Genomic DNA, 23,850 nt, shown 5'->3' with positions numbered 1-23,850 from the left:
GGTTATATGGAGCAGTAGGAGGAGTTATAGGGAGGGGTATATGGAGCAATAGGAGGAGTTATAGGGAGGGGTATATGGAGCAATAGGAGGAGTTATAGGGAGGGGTATATGGAGCAATAGGAGTTATATGGAGCAATGGGAGGAGTTATAGGGAGGGGTATATGGAGCAATGGGAGGAGTTATAGGGAGGGGCATTTGGAGCAATAGGAAGAGTTATAGGGAGGGGTTATATGGAGCAATGGGAGGAGTTATAGGGAGGGGTATATGGAGCAATAGGAGGAGTTATAGGGAGGGTTATATGGAGCAATAGGAGGAGTTATAGGGAGGGTATATGGAGCAATAGGAGGAGTTATAGGGAGGGGTATATGGAGCAATGGGAGGAGTTATAGGGAGGGTTATATTGAGCAATAGGAGGAGTTATAGGGAGGGTTATATGGAGCAATAGGAGGAGTTATAGGGAGGGGTATATGGAGGAATAGGAGGAGTTATAGGGAGGGTTATATGGAGCAATAGGAGGAGTTATAGGGAGGGGTATATGGAGGAGTTATAGGGAGGAGTATATGGAGCAATAGGAGGAGTTATAGGGAGGGTTATATGGAGCAATAGGAGGAGTTATAGGGAGGGGTATATGGAGCAATAGGAGGAGTTGCAGGGAGGGTTATATGGAGCAATTTGAGGAGTTCTAGGGAGGGTATATGGAGCAATAGGAGGAGTTCTAGGGAGGAGTATATGGAGCAATAGGAGGAGTTATAGGGAGGGTTATATGAAGCAATAGGAAGAGTTATAGGGAGGGGTATATGGAGCAATAGGAGGAGTTATAGGGAGGGTTATATGGAGCAATAGGAGGAGTTATAGGGAGGGTAATATTGAGCAATAGGAAGAGTTATAGGGAGGGGTATATGGAGCAATAGGAGGAGTTATAGGGAGGGGTATATGGAGCAATAGGAGGAGTTATAGGGAGGAGTATATGGAGCAATAGGAGGAGTTATAGGGAGGGTTATATGGAGCAATAGGAGGAGTTATAGGGAGGGTTATATTGAGCAATAGGAAGAGTTATAGGGAGGGGTATATGGAGCAATAGGAGGAGTTATAGGGAGGGGTATATGGAGCAATAGGAGGAGTTATAAGGAGGGGTATATGGAGCAATAGGAGGAGTTATAGGGAGGGTTATATGGAGCATTAGGAGGAGTTATAGGGAGGGGTATATGGAGCAATAGGAGGAGTTATAGGGAGGGTTATATGGAGCAATAGGAGGAGTTATAGGGAGGGGTATATGGAGCAATAGGAGGAGTTATAGGGAGGGGTATATGGAGCAATAGGAGGAGTTATAGGGAGGGGTATATGGGGCAATAGGAGGAGTTATAGGGAGGGGTATATGGAGCAATAGGAGGAGTTATAGGGAGGGTTATATGGAGCAATAGGAGGAGTTTAAGAGAGGGTTATATGGAGCAATATGAGGAGTTATAGAGAGGGACATAAGGAGCAATAGGAGGAGTTATAGGGAGGATTATATGGAGCAATAGGAGGAGTTATAGGGAGGGGTATATGGAGCAATAGGAGGAGTTATAGGGAGGGGCATAAGGAGCAATAGGAGGAGTTATAGGGAGGATTATATGGAGCAATAGGAGGAGTTATAGGGAGGGGTATATGGAGCAATAGGAGGAGTTATAGGGAAGGGTATATGGAGCAATAGGAGGAGTTATAGGGAGGGTTATATGGAGCAATAGGAGGAGTTATAGGGAGGGGTATAAGGAGCAATAGGAGGAGTTATATGGAGCAATGTGAGGAGTTAAAGGGAGGGTTATATGGAGCAATAGGAGGAGTTATAGGGAGGGGTATATGGAGCAATAGGAGGAGTTCCAGGGAGGGTTATATGGAGCAATGTGAGGAGTTAAAGGGAGGGTTATATGGAGCAATGGGAGGAGTTACAGGATTCAATAAGAGCAAAACTCTGCATCATTTATATTGAATAGAATATTATAATTCAAATTATCATTCAAAAGATTTTATTTCATTAACTAAAAACTCAGTAATGTTTAATTAGGATACTAATGAAAGGAAAAACAACACTTTTCACAAACCAAATATGAAAATACATACATCCTATAGAATTCACCCGAGGGGGATCTCCATTCGTTTGTATAGAATGGTTTAGGTTTATAGTTTTGAAAGGGTGGGCTCTGTTTTCATCCTCCATTGCCCTGAATGGTCGTTGCCTGGACAAGACAAATGAGGTGCAAACATGGGCCCCGTTTAAATATTTGCAGCATTAATGGGAGATACGTTCCATAACTAATGATACTGAATGGACACCATAGTGTAGGAGGCAGCTTTCCAGCAATAAGTAGAATTTATTTTGATCCAGGCTATGGAAATAAGCCGGGGTTGGCGTTTCTAACTCCCTGTACAGGTGGGAGTGTTTAATAATAGAGTGAGTGCATGAATATTTTATTGCCTGGCCGCTATTATAGTGCTGAGTGACAAGCTGGAGTCCCCTGCACTACATCACAAACACAGAGAGATGCGCCAGGCTTCCCGCACACAACAACAAAACACTGGATTATGAAGGTAAGAATCACGTCAGTAGCTCATGAGTAACATGTTGCTCCCCAACCCCTTGGTTGTTGCTCCCAGTGGCCTCAAAGCAGGAGCTTATTTTTCAATTCCAGGTTTGAAGGCAAGTTTTGGTTGTATAAAAACCAGGTGAACTGCTAAACAGAGTCTCCTGTAGTCAGTCCACATAGGGGCTACTAAATGGCCAATCACGGCACCTATCTTGTCCCACCCAGGAACATTTTTTATGCTTGTGATGCTCCCCAACTCTTTTGTGAACCTGACTAAAAAAGGTTGGAGACCCCTGATTTATGGTGTTTCCTGTTTTCTTGCTTTTGAGCAGGTGAAACGGTTATCTGCTACTCATTCATAACTCCTTGGTACTGGGTCAAATCAGGCTGATCCAACACTGGGAAGAGGATTGCTCATCAATGGTCTGATATGGTCCAAGACATTTCCAAGCTTGTCCTTTTGATATCTGACTGTCTATGGACAAATTTCAATGGACTGGCTGTTGTTTTGGTCTGGAATGGCCAAGCTGGCAGTTAATGAAGGGCACTACGAATCCTTTGCGACAGATTCGGCCGAATACCGAACCTGCATATGCAAATTAGGGGTGGGAAGGAAAAAACATATTTTACTTCCTTGTTTTGTGACAAAAAGTCCTGCGACTTCCCTCCCCACCCTTAATTTGCATATGCAAATTAGGATTTGGATCAGCCGGACAGAAGGATTCGGCCGAATCCTGGATTCGGTGGATCCCTAATATATATATATATATATATATATATATATATATATATATATAGACAATAGATGCACAGTGTATACTGTAGATAACAGACAGCACAAACATCACTGGCTGAAGTTGGAGATTGTTTTTGTTGGGTTGTGCTCTATCCAAAGACTTGGGCACAGTACTGACACTTTTCTACTGGCCTCCACATGGGCACATGGTATATGGCTGCTGAGTATTTAAGTCCAGTGAACCCCCCCCCCCCCCCAGACCTTCCAATAACCTAAATGATTTATAACACACAAGAAGATCCATCCAGAGGCAACCACAAGCCATGATGGATATTCTTTCATATGGATCAATTTGGTCTAGTTTGGGGAAGGTTTTCAGCATTTATTTCCTCTAGGAAACTGAACATTGAAGCAAACACCTTCAAGGTGGCATTCGAAGGCTTCTAGCTGATGAGATTCTATCCCACAAACCAGTAGAAGGAACCCTATAAATACTAACCTGCTTCAGGCAATGAGATAATTGCAAAGCTACTGCAGGTCAGCATTATGCCAAGGGCAAGTTGCTAAATCCAGTCACTGTCCGCAGACTTTAGTAGCCTTCAGAAAGATACATGGCTAGAGTCATGTGATGATCTGGAAAATGGTAAAATATATACTCATTTGTACTCATGGTCAGCCATGATTCCAATGCCATGTTCTAACTATTATAAGATGTTAAAATATGTTGATTTCTTTTGTTTATTTATTACAGTTTCATCAAGGTATTTGAGGTGATGGAGATCTGCAGAAGAAAAACACAAAGTCAAAGCTCAAGCTGGTGAAATATGGGAAGATAAGAGACAACACCACCTCCCTCAAAATGCTAGGATTGTTGCCTCTCCTGTTGGTCATTCCACCTTCCTATTCCAGCTCAGCTCAAAACTGCCCTAAATTCTGCCTTTGCTATGAGTCTTCCAACCTAGTGGAATGCAGGAATCAGCAGCTCCTCAGTGTTCCACACCATCTGGCACACAGCACATGGATGCTGGATCTACGACATAACAACCTCAGTAGACTGGATCCTGCCTCCTTTCAAGCTTTGTGGTCACTTCGCATCCTCCTCCTTTCAGACAACAGGATTACGGTGGTGTCTCCTAGGTCTTTCCACTCTCTTGGTTTCCTTGAGCGCCTGGATCTCTCCTATAACCACCTTTCGAGTCTGCCCTTTGACTTCTCCAGGGGCTTAGGCTCCTTGAGAGAGCTGAAGGTACCTTCCAACCGACTGACAGTCCTGAGCTATGAGAGCCTTCGACATTTAGAAAGTCTGGAGAAGTTGGACTTGAGTAGAAACTTCTTGGCTTCTGTGGAGCAGAGGGCTTTCCGTGGACTCTCCAGGCTTCGTCACCTCCATCTTCAGTCTAACCTTTTTTATACTATAAGAGGTGGTTACTTTTTCATGCTACAGAATCTTGAGCGCTTAGATTTGTCAGACAACAACATTAGCAGCATAGCAGTAGAATCCTTCACTTCTCTGCACTCACTTAGACTCCTCACTCTCTCAGATAACCAGCTCAGTCACCTTAAATTTAAAACCTTCATTAATTTACAGACCCCAAGCACTCACATCCAGGTATCTGGCAATCCTTGGGTGTGTGACTGTGATCTACAGAGAGTATTTGGCAAGATCAACAGCGTAAGACACCTGCACATAGATGACTACGAAAACCTAACTTGTGCTGGTCCTCCACAGCTTTTGGGAGCAGCTCTAGACTCAGTGGACAACCAACTATGCGTGGCTGAGACGGCCACAGTCTTAGTGATTACCATCACCGTCCTGGTAACTGTGATTGCTGCTATTGTCATGGCAGAGAGGAATCGGAAGAAGAACCAGGACAAGAACTGGAATGAAGTAGATGGACCCTTTGAAACCCAGGACAAGTGATGGTCGCAGCAAGCTGGGACAATTTACCCGAGCAGGCTACAACTAGTGCATTATGTCTCCAAATGTGAACTGAAACCTGGAATTTTATTTGCTGGGAACCATAAAATATTTGCCTACCAATAAAAATACCTTGTCCATCGTTGGACCTAACCTGATTATAGGGGTAAAGAGGGGGTTGAAATTGGTTGTGTTTGCTAACATACTTTTATTTGTCTGAATGACCTGGTCTGATCACCAGCAGAAACTGGACATGGAAAATGCAGCAGAAATCTAGGAAACGCAAACATAACGGCTTATTTCATTGTTAAGGGCTTTGGGGGTTTAAAATACAAAGAGCGCTCAATTTAAAGCCAACATAATGCCATCATAAGTGTATATGCTGTTGTTAAGGCAAAATATATGTTTTATTAGAGGTCTTCGATTTGTTTTTATATAGGGATGCACCAAATCCACTATTTTGGATTCGGCCAAAACCACGAAGCGTGAAGACCACACCGAATCAGAATACTAATTTGAACATGCAAATTAGGGGTGGGAAGGGGATAACATTTTTTACTTCCTTGTTTTGTGACTAAAGGTCACATGATTTCCCTACCCATCCCGTTCGGCCAAATCCTGCTGAAAAAGGCTGAATCATGGCCGAATCCCGGATTTGGTGCATCCCTAGTTCTATATTAGTAATTTTAATTCTTAGGCCTTCTCCTATCCCTGGCCCTCAATGATAGTCTTCTCCTATTCTTCATCCATTCAACCAGTCCAGCCCTTGCCTTCTTAAGAAGATTTAATTGTAAAGAAAAATTTTGGGGGGAGGGTAGGCCTAAACATCAGAACTGACTAAGAAAATTTTGCCCCGTACATGACATTAACCTTATTGCAGGGTACAGCTTGGGTCTATGTTACCTCTCTGCAATGTTTCCTTGGAAACCAAGGGGCAGTTTGGCCAAATACCCTTCCTTACGCTGGCAAGACCTAAAACATTTTAGTTATACATCATGCTTATCATACGAGGCTTTCTACCCACATACGTTTGACTGATAATAACGGTCGGCTACTTTCCCAGTCCTAGCGTCAGTAACCGCACTATGAAAAAGAAGGTGTCGCCCCAGTTTTTTGTAATGTGTTTAGAGATATTTATGTTGTATTTGTGTGACCTTTTTGCGATTGAATCGCATGAAATATTATTTTGGATGCGGTGTTCTTGCCTTGCTTAAAAAAAAAAAAAAAAGTGTATTTATCTCAGGTCTGCAGCTCTATTTTAAAGGGGAGTAGTTAGAATTAATTTCTAGTTATATGGAGGCATCACATAAGAGAGTTAATTTGAAAAACCCTTTCCATTTTTGAATATGGTGCAGAGGCATTTCTGCCTGAGAAAGTCTCTACTGGCATTTTATATATAAATATATAGGAACCCGTTATCCTGGAGCTTTCTACTGCTTTGGGCTCCCAATGGGGCAGTTTGGGATCCCCTCCCTTTGTGCAAACACTGGTGATGTCCAAAAACATACAGGAGACTGTTCAAAAAACCCATTACAGCTTATACTGCCCTATACAACCAAGAATTACAACATATTTCAAATTGTGATGCAGCTTTGGGGGTGATAGGAAGGTTAAGTATTTTTTCAGGAGTTGATCGAATAAAAAGAAGATATTCATTTACTTTCTGCTAGGGATGCACTGAATCCAGGATTTGCCTTTTTTTATTTTTAGCAGGATTCGGCCGAAACGAATCTGCAAATGCAAATTAGGGGCAGGCAGAAAAATCTCGTGACTTTTTGTCACAAAACAAGGAAGTAAAAAATGTTTTCCCCTTCCTACCACTAATTTGCATATACAAACTAGGATTTGTCTGAATCTTTCGCTGAATCCAAAATAGTGGATTCAGTGCATCCATAGTCGCCACCAATGTTTTTTTTGAATGTATAGGGGCAAACGTGATGTCATACGGGGCCCCACAATTTCCGATGTCGGTCCTGCCCCAGTACTAGTATCCTTTCGCTTTGGAATTTTTACTCTCATTGCTTTTAGGGATGCAACGAATCCAGGATTCAGTTTGGGATTCAGACAGGGTTCTGCCTTTTCCAGCAGGATTCAGCCAAATCCTTCTGCCTGGCATGACTTTTTGTCACAAAACAAGGAAGTAAAAATATGTTTCCTCTTCCAAGACCTAATTTGCACGTGCAGATTAGGATTTGCACGTGCAGATTAGGATTTGCACGTGCAGATTAGGATTTGCACGTGCAGATTAGGATTTGCACGTGCAGATTAGGATTTGCACGTGCAGATTAGGATTTGCACGTGCAGATTAGGATTTGCACGTGCAGATTAGGATTTGCACGTGCAGATTAGGATTTGCACGTGCAGATTAGGATTTGCACGTGCAGATTAGGATTTGCACGTGCAGATTAGGATTTGCACGTGCAGATTAGGATTTGCACGTGCAGATTAGGATTTGCACGTGCAGATAAGGATTTGCACATGCAAATTAGGATTTGCACATGCAAATTAGGATTTGGTTCAGTATTTGGCCGAATCTTTCGCAAAGGATTCAGCCAAATCCAAAATAGTGGATTCGGTGCCTCCCAACTTCCTGCAGGACAAATCAGGACTGTTGCATTTTTACTGCAGCCAGGGCTAAATACATGTCTTACAGTATAGCTAGCACAGGACTATCCTGCATTTTTGTTCAGAAGAAGGTAAAGTCCCACCTTGCTTTTGGTTCGCTTCCCTATGAAAGCAATGGTTATTGCACTGGTAGCCCCTGGGCCGGCAACAATAAAACTAGACACGCTACATCTCACTGTTAGAGTAACCAAAAGTAACAGGGTCTCCCTTTCATAAGCTGGAAGTGGAGGAGTGCACATAACCCAAGGACCATTTTCTACAATGATGTCAAAACAGAACAAAGAGAGCGTTACTTTCTTTTTTTTTTTATTTTTCGTTTTTTGCTTTTGTATTTTCTGTTCCTTCTTTGTACAAGCAGCTTTAAAAGCGCTGCACAGCCTGAGAGGGACATGCCTCGCATTGCCTTTCCCCTCTGGCCGAGTATGGGTTGCACGTTCCTCCAGCAGCAGATGAAAAAAAAAATTTTTTTTACACAAATAAAGGGAAGGGGAAAATCTGCTGTGGAAGAAATGCAACGTGTGGGGGGAAAAAAACTCTGAATTAGAGCCATAATGGCTAAGGAAAAACATTTCTGGGTGACTGAATGAAGCCCTTGGGGTCTTCCATAGCACATTGTATGTCCTCAACCCCTTTCTGAAGCCAAGACTGAGAAGAATGGCTGTTAAAAAGTAAAGGGTTGAGTGACTAGTCCAGAAATAAAAGCTACCCGGATCCCACCCAAATCCCCGCTCACCCACCCCCTGTAGCTCTCCTCTGGACAAGCACACTGCTGGTGGAGAGAAGAGCAGGCAGCATGGGGACATGGGGAAGGTGAGGACAACATCATTCAAAGGCTCAGGAAGACGTACTGGTCTCTTTCTGTGACTGTGCGACTGGATTTCTCTGCACCCCCTTTTGATTTTCCACATCTCTAAAGTGTTTCTCAACCTGGAAGGATAAATGGAAAAATGTCATTACTAAAGATTTTCATCCTTTCCTCCGGCCAACAGATCTCACAATGAGAGAGATATACTACTATAGTTTATATAAACAAGCTGCTGTGTAGCCATGGGGGCAGCCATTCAAGCACAGGATACACAGTAGATAACAGATAAGTACTACTATAGTTTATATAAACAAGCTGCTGTGTAGCCATGGGGGCAGCCATTCAAGCACAGGATACACAGTAGATAACAGATAAGTACTACTATAGTTTATATAAACAAGCTGTTGTGTAGCCATGGGGGCAGCCATTCAAGCACAGGATACACAGTAGATAACAGATAAGTACTACTATAGTTTATATAAACAAGCTGCTGTGTAGCCATGGGGGCAGCCATTCAAGCACAGGATACACAGTAGAGAACAGATAAGTACTACTATAGTTTATATAAACAAGCTGCTGTGTAGCCATGGGGGCAGCCATTCAAGCACAGGATACACAGTAGATAACAGATAAGTACTACTATAGTTTATATAAACAAGCTGCTGTGTAGCCATGGGGGCAGCCATTCAAGCACAGGATACACAGTAGATAACAGATAAGTACTACTATAGTTTATATAAACAAGCTGCTGTGTAGCCATGGGGGCAGCCATTCAAGCACAGGATACACAGTAGATAACAGATTATATAAACTATAGTAGTACTTATCTGTTATCTACTGTGTATCCTGTGCTTGAATGGCAGCCCCCATGGCTACACAGCAGCTTATTTATATAAACTATAGTAGTACTTATCTGTTATCTACTGTGTATCCTGTGCTTGAATGGCTGCCCCCATGGCTACACAGCAGCTTATTTATATAAACTATAGTAGTACTTATCTGTTATCTACTGTGTATCCTGTGCTTGAATGGCTGCCCCCATGGCTACACAGCAGCTTGTTTATATAAACTATAGTAGTACTTATCTGTTATCTACACTGTATCCTGTGCTTGAATGGCTGCCCCCATGGCTACACAGCAGCTTGTTTATATAAATAGTAGAGTTTCTGAAGCAAACACATCAGTTTTACCAGTGCAGGGCAACACTACATTATATTTTTATAACTTTAAAACTTTCATTTTTTGATGTGGATTGCTTTAAGAAGAAAAGTGCATATTGTGGTTTAAAGGAGGAAAGAAGATGGGATGGGGGCAATAGAGAAGCTTTATCATCAAAAGCTCTGCAATAAAATTCTCTACTAGTCTGTCAAGGTCTCACCTTTTCTTTGGCCTTCTCTAGGCTTACAGAGGGAGGGGCTCTCACAAACTACTTAATTGTTCATTAGTCACATTCCAGGGGCAGAGAAACGACCTTCACAGCCCGAAAGGGCAACATAAAGACATTTCTTACTAGTTACCTCAAGCTCTATTTAAGAGCTCATTTTGTGTTGAGGGATACATAGAATCCAGGGTTCAGCAGAAGCCCAGCAGAAAAACGGAACATTATGGCCAAAGGAACATAAAGGAGTGATTTGCAGGTCTCCGCACATGATGCATTATGGGAGAATTACAACTCTCATTTTGGGTATTTAGGCAGTGCTGTGTGTATGGCGTGAGACAAGTACATTTCTTCTGATTGCACTTCAGACACCCCCAGTTGTTCACAGCCTAATGCTCCCAATATACCACCTCAAGCCAAAAATAAAGCACCAAGAGTAAAGAATAGCAATGCAGGGAGGTACAATTTATGTGATAAAAAAACAAACAAAACACATGCAAAACTCCAACTGAGGATAAACAAACAAAATCCCCTGTATCACTAGAATGGTCTCTATACTCACTATTTTGCAGACGTGGGTCAGGGCACGGCCCTCCTTTCCTTTACAATTTTCCACCTGGTAGGGGGGAGAAATGACCACTTCGTCCATAACTACTATATTCTTCTCCTGCCATTTACAGTCTTTTATTCTGATAGGAGAGGTTGGAAAAAATAAAAGTTAATACAAAAAACACCCGATTTCCCAACAAAAGCAAAAGCCAAGTTTCTTGTTGTGCACTAAACAGTCCATATTATATATCCGTGTGTAATGAAAGACTTAGGCACACACTTATGTAGTCACATACTGTACCTGGGTGCAAGTATGTGGGAGGGCGAGATGGAGAGAGAGAGGGCAAGTGCGCAAGACGGAGAGGGAAAGTGCGCAAGACGGAGAGAGGGAGGGCGAGACGGAGAGAGAGAGGGCGAGCGCACGAGACAGAGAGAGAGAGGGCGAGCGCACGAGACAGAGAGAGAGAGGGCGAGCGCACGAGACAGAGAGAGGGCGAGCGCACGAGACAGAGAGAGGGCGAGCGCACGAGACAGAGAGAGAGAGGGCGAGCGCACGAGACAGAGAGAGCGGGCGAACGAGACAGAGAGAGAGAGACACAGAGACAGAGAGAGAGAGAGAGAGCGGGCAAGCGAATGAGACAGAGAGAGAACGGGCAAGAGGATGAGACAGAGAGCGAGAGGATGAGACAGTGCGAGCACACGAGACATAGAGAGTGAGTGAGCGAACGAGACAGACAATGCGAGCGAACGAGAGAGAGAAGACGAGCGAACGAGACAAAGAGAGGGCGAGTGCACGAGACGGTGAGAGAGCAGGCGAGCGCACGAGACAGAGAGAGAGAGCGGGCGAGCGCACGAGACAGAGAGAGAGAGCAGGCGAGCGCACGAGACAGAGAGAGAGCGGGCGAGCACACAAGACAGAGAGAGAGAGCGGGCGAGCACACAAGACAGAGAGCGGGCGAGCGAATGAGAGAGAGAGAGAGGGCAAGCGAATGAGACAGAGAGAGAGAGGGCGAGCGAATGAGACAGAGAGAGAGCGGGCGAGAGGACGAGACAGAGAGCAAGAGGATGAGACAGAGAGCGAGCACACGAGACAGAGAGTGAGTGAGCGAACGAGACAGAGACAATGCAAACGAACGAGAGAGAGAAGACGAGCGAACGAGACAAAGAGAGAAGGCGAGTAAACGAGACAGAGAGAGAGAAGCCCAGAGAACGAGACAGAGAGAGAGAGAGAGAAGGCGGGCAAACGAGAGAGAGAAGCCGAGAGAACGAGACAAGAGAGAGAGAGAGAGAGAAGGCGAGCAAACGAGAGAGAGAAGGCGAGCAAACGAGACAGAGGGCGAGCAAACGAGACAGAGAGCGAGCAAACGAGACAGAGAGCGAGCAAACGAGACAGAGAGCGAGCAAACGAGACAGAGAGCGAGCAAACGAGACACACAGAGAGAGAGAGAGAGAGAGAGAGACGGAAAGAGAAGGAGCGAGACAGAAATCGAGACCGTGAAAGAGGGCGAGAGAAAGAAATCGAGACGGAGAGAGAGCAAAGAATGCAGAGAATGAACACCCACACATACATGACATTTTCTGCTTAAAATATTTCCGAAGACCCCTAAGCTTCACTTATTAACAGAAGCCTGGAGTGCCCAGAGAATGTGCAGTGTCACAGACTCAAACCTCTGTGGAGCACTTTGTAAGGCAGGATCTTTACTGCCGCTCTGGTACAGGAAGTCCGTATAATAATAAAGCAGTTCTAGCCATATTCATTTTTAGGCTTTAGTTCTCCTTTAATAACCCCCCATGCAATACTACAACTGGTACTTGACAAGTAAGAGCAGATGCAAAGTTTCACATTTAGAGGCAGAGTAGAATTTACATCCTTTAACCTGATTTAAAAAATAATATAATGCTTGGAATGTGTATAGAAGCCTTGGACAAATATGGGTCATGCCAAGTAAAGCGGATAGGGCTCCCTGGTGATTGTCAGACAACGGGAAGCAACAAATAAACAGAGAAAAATAAGGGGAAAATGGGCAACAGGGTCAGCCTAAAACTAGTTTCAACCTTTAAGTCCTCTCCTATTCCAGTCTCTTATTCAAATCAGTGCATGGTTGCTAGGGTAGTTTGGACCCTAGCAACTAGATGTCTGAAACGGCAAGCAGTTGAATAAAAAGCTAAATAACTCAAAAACCCCAAATAATAAAAATGAAAACCAATTGCAAATTGTCTCAGAATAGCCCTCTCTACATCATACAACAACTTAATTCAAAGGTGAACAACCCCATTAACAGACTCCCTTTCTACAGCATGTAAATTTGACTCTGCGAGTGCAACGCTGCTTCTACTCCCGGGACCTGCAAGAGATGGTGCTGAAGACTCACGTCTTATGTATGGTCTGAAAAAGCTGTTGTCCATCCAGTGACACCCCAGCACTGATCGCGTAGGCCTGGCTCAACTTCTCTTCCTTCTCTAAACGAGCTCTGCTGGCAAGCTGATCACATAAAGGCAAGAGATTAGCACAAGTTTTACTTAATAAAGCAGTGTGTCCGAGGCTGAATTAAAGGGGAACTATCGCAAAATTAAAAATATAATACAAGCTTCCTTATAGTGAAGTGTGAAACTTTAATACAATCAATTAAAAATTCTGCAAATAATCAAGTTTATCTTCATTATCCCTCTCTCAGCATCTGTTTCTCTTCATTCTGTCTTCATACAGGAGTTGGGTGTCAGATATTCATTGACAGATCCAATATTTCTTATAGGGGGGGGCTTCCTTTCCTAGCAGATGAATTAGAACTCACTCAAATAACTGATTCCAGTACAAACACAATCTAACAAAATAACTGCCTTTTGCCCAAATCCTGCATGTAGAGAGACATGATGTCTGGTGAGTTTAATAGAGTGAGCTCTAATACATCTTCTAGGCAAAAGGAACCCCCCTATAAGATATATTGGATCTAACTGTCAGTGAATATCTGACACCCAACTGCTGCATGAAGAGAGAATGAAGAGAAACAGATGCTGAGAGAGGGATAGTGAATATAAACTTGATTATTTCAGAAACGGTACAGAAAGATTCTTATTTCAGTATGATGAGATATATATATATCAGTCCACGGGTAGTTAGCAGCGCACACTGGAATTTTAAAAGACTTAATTTATTTATTAAAATTATTTATTTTATTAAATTTTAAAAGAGCATTGTACACGCACCGACGTTTCGGTCCAGGCCTTGGACCGTTTTCAAGATGCAGCATGTGATTAAAATAAAAACTTTATACTCTATGAATCTAAACTGGAAATGAAGTCACTGAAAAGTCACTAGCAAGAAGAACTGGAAGGTTGTCACAGTGACAGTAATCATTTGGATATAACAATATAGCAACTCATAAACATATTTGTTAAACCTGATACATTATTACAGTTTATAGCTAAACAGAATATACATTGTATAACAACCTCCCTTCTTAGTAATACACTGTAACAAACATGATACAATTAACCAGTTTTTTCTCTTTATCTCTGTTATAATTTATAACAAACAAGGGAAAGTTGTGCTCACCACTATTTTTTAAAAACCATTAGGCGGGGGTGCAATGAGGCTGTGACCACAAAATACATATAGACGAATATATGTACAAACAATCCCTGTTTTGTTTAAAGGGTAAGGCATTTTTTAGTAGCAGTAGCACAAAATGTCTCTGTCTTAAATATATTTATAATGGGTTGAGTGCAAAGGACTCTTGTATTCTTGATAGATTATCTCGATAGATAGATAGATAGATAGATAGATAGATAGATAGATAGATAGATAGATAGATAGATAGATAGATAGATAGATAGATAGATAGATAGATAGATAGATAGATAGATAGATATAATATAAAAATTTGCGATAGTTCCCCTTTCAAGCAACTATCTGCAAGAAGTTTGTATGTACTCCCCGGGTTTGCATGGTTTTCCTCCAGGCACTCCTGCGCCCCCCTAGGTGTAGAGAACACATAACCAACAGCAAACAGATTCCTACCTTGGTGATATTGAGAGAAGCTAAGGGAGGCGGGGTTTGTGTGCGTTCGTTGATCACCTCTACGTCAGATACGTAGTCCAAATTCAGGAGAAGGATATCAGCGTGGTTGGCCTTCCCACTGGAGGAGGGGCACTCTGCAGACAAGAAGGTTAAGGAGAAGAGCAGGACACTGAAGAACATTGATCATTCAATAAAAATATGAAGACACCCAGTCAATGGATCTGCTCAAATGGAAAAGACTTTCCTTCCGTTCTCAATGTATTTGGTTCATCACACAGAGTTGGGAGTCGCCAAACTTCCTAAATCACAATACATCACTCTGAAGAACCATTGCTGTCAAACATGTGATCCTTTATTAAAGTGCACTTCATGTTTCGGATCAAACGGATCCTTCCTCAGGTGCCAGTGTTCACGAAAACGGTGAACACTGGCACCTGAGGAAGGATCCGTTTGATCCGAGACATGTAGTGCACTTTAATAAAGGATCACATGTTTGACAGCAATGGTTCTTCAAAGTGATCTGCTCATGGTGTATATTAGCATGTCAACAATAAACTAAACACATTTACATACAAAAACTACCCCCCGTTGCCCTAATCAACCAACTTTAATCAATCAAGTTGTTCCATGTTCAAAGACACCATTTATCGGGAGACTGAGCGAAAATGAACAAACTTCTAACTGGCCCATTTGTCTCCTAAATAGCTCAGCGTTCATATTCACAGCCACAGTCGGCTTTCCTCAGGTTAAACACTTATTTTTTGGGAATCCAAATCCAAAGGCACTTCTGTATTGTCATCCATGTGACCTTGACCTTAGCGTGTCCTGTGCAAGAGTCTTAAGATACAGAAAGGCAAGTGGATTATTTTCCCTAATAATGGTCAATATCCAAGGATTAAACTACATATCTTGGTAGAATCATGCTAGAAGCCATCCTAAATATTATTATAGCATTGAATAAATTCAATTGTTAATCTGCTTTAGTGCACATTGCACGGATTGTTTAATTGATGTCAATACATTCTGCTCATATTTTCCCTCCCTCGTATCAGCCACATACCTGTCTCCCTTAGGGTAAGGCCACACGAGGAGATTCGGAGAGATTTTGGCGCCTGGCGACTAATCGCCTCGTCTTTTGAGCGACTATCTCCCTGAACTGCCTCAGCGTTTTTCCCCATAGGCTACAATGAAAAGTCGCCTGCGCTAATGCACACGCAGCGATGCGTTTTCAATAGTTGCCCAAAGTTGCCTCAGTGAGGCAATCTCAGGCGACTAAAGAAAACGCATCGCCGTGTGTGCATTAGCGCAGGCGACTTTTCATTGTAGCCTATGGGGAAAAACGCTGAGGCAGTTCGGGGAGATAGTCGCTCAAAAGACGATGCGATTAGTTGCTAGGCGACAAAATCTCCCTGAATCTCCTCGTGTGGACTAGCCCTTACACCAGCCTGGAACACAATCATGCTCCAATAAGTGCCAACTGGGAACCCTCTATTATAAGAACGTAATGCAATGGACCAGAAATACACACACATTCCCAGCACGCGAGTGCCCCCTCATCACCACCCCCCACACACAATAAACAGGGGTCCCCAACCTTTTTATTTTACCCCTGAGCCACATACAAATGTTAAAAAAAAAAAAAAGAGTTAGGGAGCTACACAAACATAAGAAAAGTCCCTGGGGTGCCAAATAAGGACTGTGATTGGCTATTGGTAGCCCCTATGTGGACTTGCAGCTACAAGAGTATATTTGGCAGGACACCTGGTTTTTATATGACTAAAACTTGCCTCCAAGCCTGGAATTCAATAATAATCACCTGCTTTGAGGCCACATGTTGTTTGGGGGGATTGCTGTACATTACACACCAGGGGTCTTTTCTACCCGTGAATCACATTTAAATGTAAATTAAGTGGGAGAGCAACATAATCATACAAGAAGTTCCTAGGGGTGTAAAATAAGGGCTGTGATTGGCTACTGGTGGCCCTATGAGGACTGGCAGCTACAGGAGTCTGTGTTTGACAGTACAGGTGTTTTTTATACAACTAAAACTTGCCTCCAAGCCTGGAATTCAATAATAATCACCTGCTTTGAGGCCACTGGGAGCAACATCGAAGGGGTCGGAGAGGAACATGTTGTTTGGGGATCATTGCTGTACATCAGTGATCCCCAACCAGTAGCTTGTGAGTAACATGTCACCAACCCCTTGGATGTTGTTTCCAGTGGCATCAAATCAGGGGCTTATTTTTTTTAATTCCAGGCTTGGAGGCAAGTTTTAGTTGTATAAAAACCAGGTGTCCTGCCAAACAGAGTCTCAATGTAGGTGCCAGTCCATAAAGGGGCTACCAAATAGCCAATCACAGCCCTTATTTGGCACCCAAGGGACTGTTTCATGCTTGTGTTGCTCCCCAACTCTTTTTTACATTTAAATGTGTCTCACTAGTAAAAAAAAAGGTTGGGGATCATTGCTGTACATTATACACCAGGGGTCCCCCCCCATGCAAATCCACTGACACAAAGCTCCACCCACAAACACTTGCCCCTCCCCCGCTGGAGCAGCGCCTCCCACTCACCTACAGACACTTCTCCAGGCAAAGCCACGTGAGCCCCTCAGCCCCACGTGACCGCTCCCACTTCACCCCAACCTCCTCCCACACAATCTCCTTGTGCCCAGTACCCCCCCACACACACCAGCCTCCCCTCTGCCATAAAGCAAGTCCGTAGCCTCCCTCCCAACTCTAAACCGACCCCTTCTCCTCCTTTCTCCCCTGAGGCGCCGCCATGAGGATTCCCCACAGGAGTCTCCCCTCATAACCTTCCTCTCCCTCCTCACTCCATTTTCTCAGCAGCCCCTCCCTTCCCCCACTCCGTCCCATCCCCCACCGAGCAGCTCCATTACTTTTTATCGCTCTAAAGGATACTGAGCGCCAGCATTTTGCTCGGGTAGTCGAAGGCAACCACCTCGCCCTGCAGTCTCGTCTCTTGGCAGGTCCGGCATGAGACATAGGCGCCAATGGCGAAGTATTCCCCCGGACCCGCCATCTTCCAGCCGGCCTGCGTGACGTGCAACAGCAACACGACCTCAGCACGTATTCGCTAGCGTCAAACTCTGGCCTGCTGGGAAATTACCTAGGAGACGCGGCGTAAGCACGCCTACAAGGAGCACGCTATTTCCGCGCGTCTCCATGTTAATGACATTGCCACGCCCACTGAGCAGTCGTTATGTCTCCTCCATCTTGAATGGGGAATTGTTTATAAAGGTTAAACGAAAATTCTGAAAACACACTTGATACTCAGTCAAATCTATATCAATATAACTGCAATGTGCTTGTTTATATTCTCTGCTACTTCTTACTGGGGATTAAAAAAAAATACATTTAGTTTCAGTTGCTGAAAGTTGGGACCTGCTTTCCCTTAGAAGTGAAAGTGCCACTTAGTGGGCCTGGCCCAGAGTTCTCTTTCCTAAAGTTTTACTTCTTCTGTGAGAGAAGTGAATCAGCCAAGTGTCCAGAAATGAGACTTTCTAAGTGCCATTTAGTGAGCCTGACCCAGAGTTCTCTCCCTTCCTATATTTTTACTTCTTCTGTGAGAGAGGTCAAGCAGCCCTACGTTATGAGGAAAATAATGACCCATATAGGAAATATTCTCAAATGGAGGCCACTCTAATATAACATACATACAATATTACTAACTTATGGGTGCAAAGAAAGCCCAAAGAAAGCCCCCATACAAGGCCAAACAGAGAATTACGTTAGCTAAAAGGGCCTGCACTCCAAATAAGTAGATAGACCAAGTGGTATTTGAATAGTCATATATTTATATATTTAAAAAGAAATACATGCATAAGACAGGGCCAAAACTAGGGTTGCCACCTTTACTTAAAAATAATACCGGCCAGTCGGGGGCGGGCACCAAAAGGGGGCGGTCCGGGTCAGGGAAAAGGCGTGGAGCTACATGGTGTGCCGCAAAAGGGGCGGGGCAACATCATAGAGACGTCCACGGTGCTGGAAAAAGGTAAGTTCTTTGCGAATTGGGGACAGGCCAGGGGCTTTTTTTAAAGGGTATTACAAATTACCGGCAATTGTAAAATACCGGCCGGGTAGCAACTCTAGCCAAAACATGCCAGAAAATATCACAGAAATTCAAATGTACATACCACTCAAAATATGGTCAAACAGCAATATGATAAAGAAAGCGGATACACCTGCCCTGAGAGGAGAATCACCCCGACATTTCGGCTTTTAGCCTTTCTCAAGGGGAATTCTGGGAGGACTATTCAAATACCACTTGGTCTATCTACTTTTTTGGAGTGCTGGCCCTTTTTTTTGTGAAAATAATGACTCGTTCCTGGCTTTTTGAGACCTTATCCATGCTATAATTCAATGCGAATAGGAATTCAATGTTTTTTTTGCCCCACCAAGACGGTAATTGGACTAGATGATAAATCATCAGCTGAGGCCAGGCCCAGAATACCAAATATACCAGCAATATGTGTCTCTACATTTGTACTCCCCTTCATTCCATCGCCAGTTTCCCCCTGGTCTGCCCCAAATCAGGCCCTAAGTTCACTTCTGAAAAGGAAGCTCTCCCTGATCTGCCTCAGCCTCCAACCCCAACCTTCATTGACTCTTTGTCCTGCCTCCCCATATCGTAGCAGGCCGTTAATCGTCTACCACAAAGCTTGCAACACTGGTTGTGTCAGGTGTGGTATGACATTGCTTCATAGAATAGCTAAGGTGGTTGGAGGGAGGGCCTCATCAACAAACCAATTCTTCTTCCAGGTATCCCATATCTTAGAGGATGCACAGCACAGAAAGTCATATACTGTGCATACTCCAAGTCTCAAAAACTGTCTAAGGTGTGAAGAATGACTGTGACTCTAGGGGAAGAAACCACAGGGGTAAAAGGTAAGTGTTTAGAATCACTTGGTGGTGTGTAAACAAATTGGGACGTCTACATTGGCTCCTCCTTATCCTTTAAAATGTAATTTATTGCATACCTGCAAGTTAAAAACATTTCTTCTGTAATCATGACTATTGCTACCAAAAAAATCTTAGTTGCAGATGCTGAACTGATAGGTGTAATCTAGGCAGATATTGAATTATCTATTAATGCAATATTTTGGACCTGGAGTTTTCTGGACAAGTGGTCTTTCAATAATGTGTAGCTCTAAGCCTAAAAAAAGCAATAGGATTATCTTACCATCAGTAGGATTTATAGTAGGAGCTTTTGGAGAGGATATAAAGAACCTATACTATGCTAAATACAGCAGAGGGCAACACTGATTATGTAAATGGAATCTCAGTTACTTGCCATAACACCAGAAATAATGCTAGATAAAAAACAAGTATACTCTTCTGATTTAGCCAGCATCAAGTTGCTTTGCCCATTATCATTGATGTTTATAGGTCCAACATGTTATACTAAACGTCACAACAACATTAAATAATATATAATGAGTGATAAAGAGACCTTACAAGCTTGAGAAATAAATGATAGAAATATATTTTGGAGGGAAGAGTATGTTGGCTTGAAGACTCCAAACAGAGTCACATAGATGTCATTGAAGAGTTGGGAGTTGAGGGAAAGATGTTATGAGAGGGAAAGAAAGACGAAGGTCAGAAACCGAGTGCATGTGCATAGTGAGGTATGTCTTTATGAGATCAGAGATGCAGAGAGGACCACATTGATGAGTGCATTCAATATCCTTGGTAATTAGTTTTAGGAGAACATATTAAGTGAAGAAAGCCAAGTGATAAGTAGCACAGAAGTTCTGGGCAGAGAGTATGATTAAATGTGTTGAAAGCTACAGAGAGATCTAAAGAAAAGAGGGGACCTATAGAGAACCACAGGGACAACATGTTAGTAAAATCTTCTTCAGAAATCAGACGGTAGAGAACCAGATGAGAGTTGATAGGATGGTTGGAGATGAGTTTTTCAAGAATTACCAAGTGGAACAAAGCCAGAGTATAAGAGGATAGTTAGAAGGAGAGAATGAGTCAAGTCTTTCTGAGAATATGAGCACGTAGAGCTTATTTGATGAGGATAGAAGTTCTCATTTGAAAGGGACAGGAGGAAAAGAGGAACAACTCAAGTGTTTTGGAAAAAGAGTTGGAGAAACTGTGAAGGTTTGAGATCCAACTGAGAGGTTGAAGGGTTTTATGCTTAAAGCACTTTGTATCTTGACAGCGCTACATAAATAAATGATGATGAAATGATGATGATGCTGCAATGTTGTTGTTAAGCTGTCACGGCTAAAGACCATATTAGAGGGGCAATATCCCTTATGGAAGGGATCTTGAAATGTACAAGCTTCTCTAATATGGGGGTATATTTATCAAAGAGTGAAGTTAATAGTGAAGTTCCGCCGCTAGAGTGAAATTCCACCACTCTCCTTTCATTTCTATGGGATTTTTATAGGCGTATTTATCAAAAGGTGAACTTTCACTTTCACCCATTGATAAATACGCCTTTCAAAATCCCATAGAAATTAATTGAGAGCTGCGGAATTTCACTCTAGTGGCGGAACTTCACTCTTTGATAAATTTACCCCATGGTCTTTAGCCTGTAACCATTTAAGATCCTATATTAATGTTCAACATTTGTTCTGAGCCCCCTTAAATTATAACAGGGCTACAGATATATAGAATGATTGTTTTAGTTGCCATTTAAACATTGCTCCAAGAATTTCCAAGCCTTAATCCAAAATCCCACCCTTCTTCTAGGAGACCAAATAGGCATATCACCCTATACACTGGGTCCCACAATAACTTCTTTGGGTTCACCTAAGTTGGACTCCCAGCACTGAAATAACTAATATGTACTGTATTGATTATTGTAAAATGAGCAAGTAGAACCTCACATCCTACCTCTCCAAGAGACACCACATGTAAAATAATAATAATTTTTTCTAAAGGACTTCCCAGTGGGCCTAGGGCAAATGTCCTGTTGTACCTGGTTGCAAGAAAAACCAAAATGAAGGGTGATTATGTCTACGTAAACAGGTTGAGCTTCCTGTAGCGCGAGGAAATGCTGAAAATATACTATATTGAGAAAGTATATTCTATTCTTTCTCTAAAAGTAAGAGTTATTTAGCTTAGACAGGAGATATGAGACGGACAGCCAGGGAAAGTGTTTTTCTGTAGCAGGAAAGAATGAGTTTGAAGTGTAGGAAGTCAGGGTTAGACCATAACTTCCTCTACTGGTGTTCAGCTGTCCCGTTGCTTCTTTGGAAGGAAAACACGCTGGAGCTGTGTGGCTGGGTCGGAGGTTTTAGTAAAGAAGATAGAGATTGGTGAGGAGAGAAACAAGTGTTCTACCCATGGGAAGAGATAAAACGAAGGACTCAAACGCATGAGCACCTCAAGGGCCCTGCTAAATGATAAGACCTTGATTAATGTTGGGTACTTTAAGCAATACTTGGGGAGGGAGGAATAATTCAAGCTTTTATAGTTACTTACATTTCTATGTTCCTAAACACGGTGTTCCCAATTTTAGGACTGCAGTGTAATAACAAATAACGGTTATAGCCTAATCTACATGTGCAATCTTTAGGCATTGAGGGTTCATGGCCTTTAGTTTTATTTTGGTGCCCAGGCATGAGAGAAAGTATGAGATTGAGCATGAGAATAATTTAAAAAAATAATACATGAATTTTAAGGTCGCTGATGTAGAAGATAAATCTGACTTCCCAGTGCCCTTGAACAGCCTGGGGTTATCCTTTCCCTACACAAGTAAATGTCTTTGCATTACAGCTGAAATTACAAGGAGTCTATGTTTCCCCACTGTAAGTTTGAATAGAACCGTGAGATTATCTTTGTGAATATACTATATTGTATATTGTTTTGTGCATGTACATTGTATGTTATTTAACACCTTTTGGTCACCCTCAATATAGACAACTGGTGTCAGTACCAGATTGATATATAATAATAATGTTGTTTCCCAAACTTCTGAGCAGTTGGTGCGTTTTAGAAACCATTCACACAGTCAAAACCAGTTAGTATCCCTGTAAATTAGGAACAGTTGTAATTCCCAATTGTTCTGCCTAAAATTTACCCCCGCGGAACTAACCCCTCCCCTGCTTACCATAGCCACACCCAATTCACCATTTTACATCACTTTCCCCACCCAGGTCCACTACAACCCTTCTATTGATGGGTCTGTCAAACAAAGCAGCTGCAAGAACAGTTGGGTTGAAGAGGGTGTGGCCCTTATTGGTGATTTATGAATAATGTCTAATTGCTACAGTTTAGTTGACCCTTAAATGCTTTTGCTGTGGGGCCCTGTGAATTTACAGAAGAAGGACCAGGTTTTGGGAGTTGGCAGCTGTGCTGTAGGAGATTAACTTTTAGTATAATGTAGAGACAGATAGTCTGAGACTATTATTTGTGGTTTTTGAGTTATTTAGCTTTTTATTCAGCAGCTCTCCAGTTTGCAATATCAGCCATCTGGTTGCTATGGTCCAAATTCCCCTAGCAACCATGCATTGCTTTGAATAAGAGACTGGATAGAATGAATAAAAATTGGGATTTTTAAATAACTCTTCAAAGGACCCCCCGAGTGCACCTTCATTTTTGGATGTTTGTAAGAAGTTATAGTAGGTAGCACCGGGATCAACCTATTTTTGGTTAGAGTGTGCTGAACTTATTGGGACTATATATATACATGCATACATACATACATTTGCAATTAGGAATTTAGTGCCCCCTCCTTTTAGGAACTCATCTGTGCAAACCCATAGCAACCAATCAGCAGGAAGCATTTACTGGTCACCTGTTTAAATGCAAACATCTTACTGGTTGCTATGGATTATTGCTCCTGGGCAAACTTAGTGCCTTATATTAAGTATGGGGGAATGTGTTTTGCTTTTACCACATCATTGTTCAAAATATTGTCAAATTAAATTAGGGATGCACCGTATCCACTATTTGGATTCGGCCAAATCCCCGAATCCTTCGCGAAAGATTCGGCTGAACCGAATCCGAATACTAATTTGCACAAAGATTTTTTACTTCCTTGTTTTGTGACAAAAAGTCATGTGATTGCCCTCCCCATCGCTAATTTACATATGCAAATTAGGATTTGGATATAGTTCGGCCGGGCAGAAGGATTCGGCCGAATTAGAATCCTGCTGAAAAAAGGCCGAATCCTGAACTGAATCCTGGATTTGGTGCATCCCTACATTCAACCATATATACAAGTATGGGACCTGTTATCCAGAATGCTCGGGACCTGGGGGTCTTCCGGATAATGGGTCT

At 42.7% G+C, this 23,850-nt stretch overlaps 2 protein-coding genes across 2 annotated transcripts; one reads left to right on the top strand and one right to left on the bottom strand.

Annotated features, from left to right (window-relative positions):
* The first annotated feature begins 4,159 nt into the window (after window positions 1-4,159).
* XB6050834.S (provisional ortholog of insulin like growth factor binding protein acid labile subunit S homeolog) lies at window positions 4,160-5,221 on the top strand. The gene has a single exon (XM_018238071.2). The coding sequence runs from the start codon at window positions 4,160-4,162 to the stop codon at window positions 5,219-5,221; it is 1,062 nt and encodes a 353-aa protein (XP_018093560.1).
* A 2,931-nt stretch (window positions 5,222-8,152) lies between these two features.
* lsm12.L (LSM12 homolog L homeolog) lies at window positions 8,153-17,721 on the bottom strand. The gene is given in 5 exon segments (NM_001092255.1): window positions 8,153-8,770; window positions 10,589-10,715; window positions 12,948-13,057; window positions 14,594-14,727; window positions 17,512-17,721. Coding segments are annotated over 5 exon segments (585 nt in total). The 5' UTR covers window positions 17,633-17,721; the 3' UTR covers window positions 8,153-8,677.
* Window positions 17,722-23,850: the final 6,129 nt, after the last annotated feature.

This window comes from Xenopus laevis, chromosome 9_10S (genome assembly GCF_017654675.1).
Source record: "Xenopus laevis strain J_2021 chromosome 9_10S, Xenopus_laevis_v10.1, whole genome shotgun sequence".
NCBI lineage: Eukaryota > Metazoa > Chordata > Amphibia > Anura > Pipidae > Xenopus > Xenopus laevis.
This window is presented reverse-complemented; position numbering and strand designations above follow the sequence as displayed.

Bases quoted from the DNA above. Each gene is read 5' to 3' on its own strand.
- XB6050834.S (XM_018238071.2), top strand. From the start codon at position 4,160: ATGCTAGGATTGTTGCCTCTCCTGTTGGTCATTCCACCTTCCTATTCC.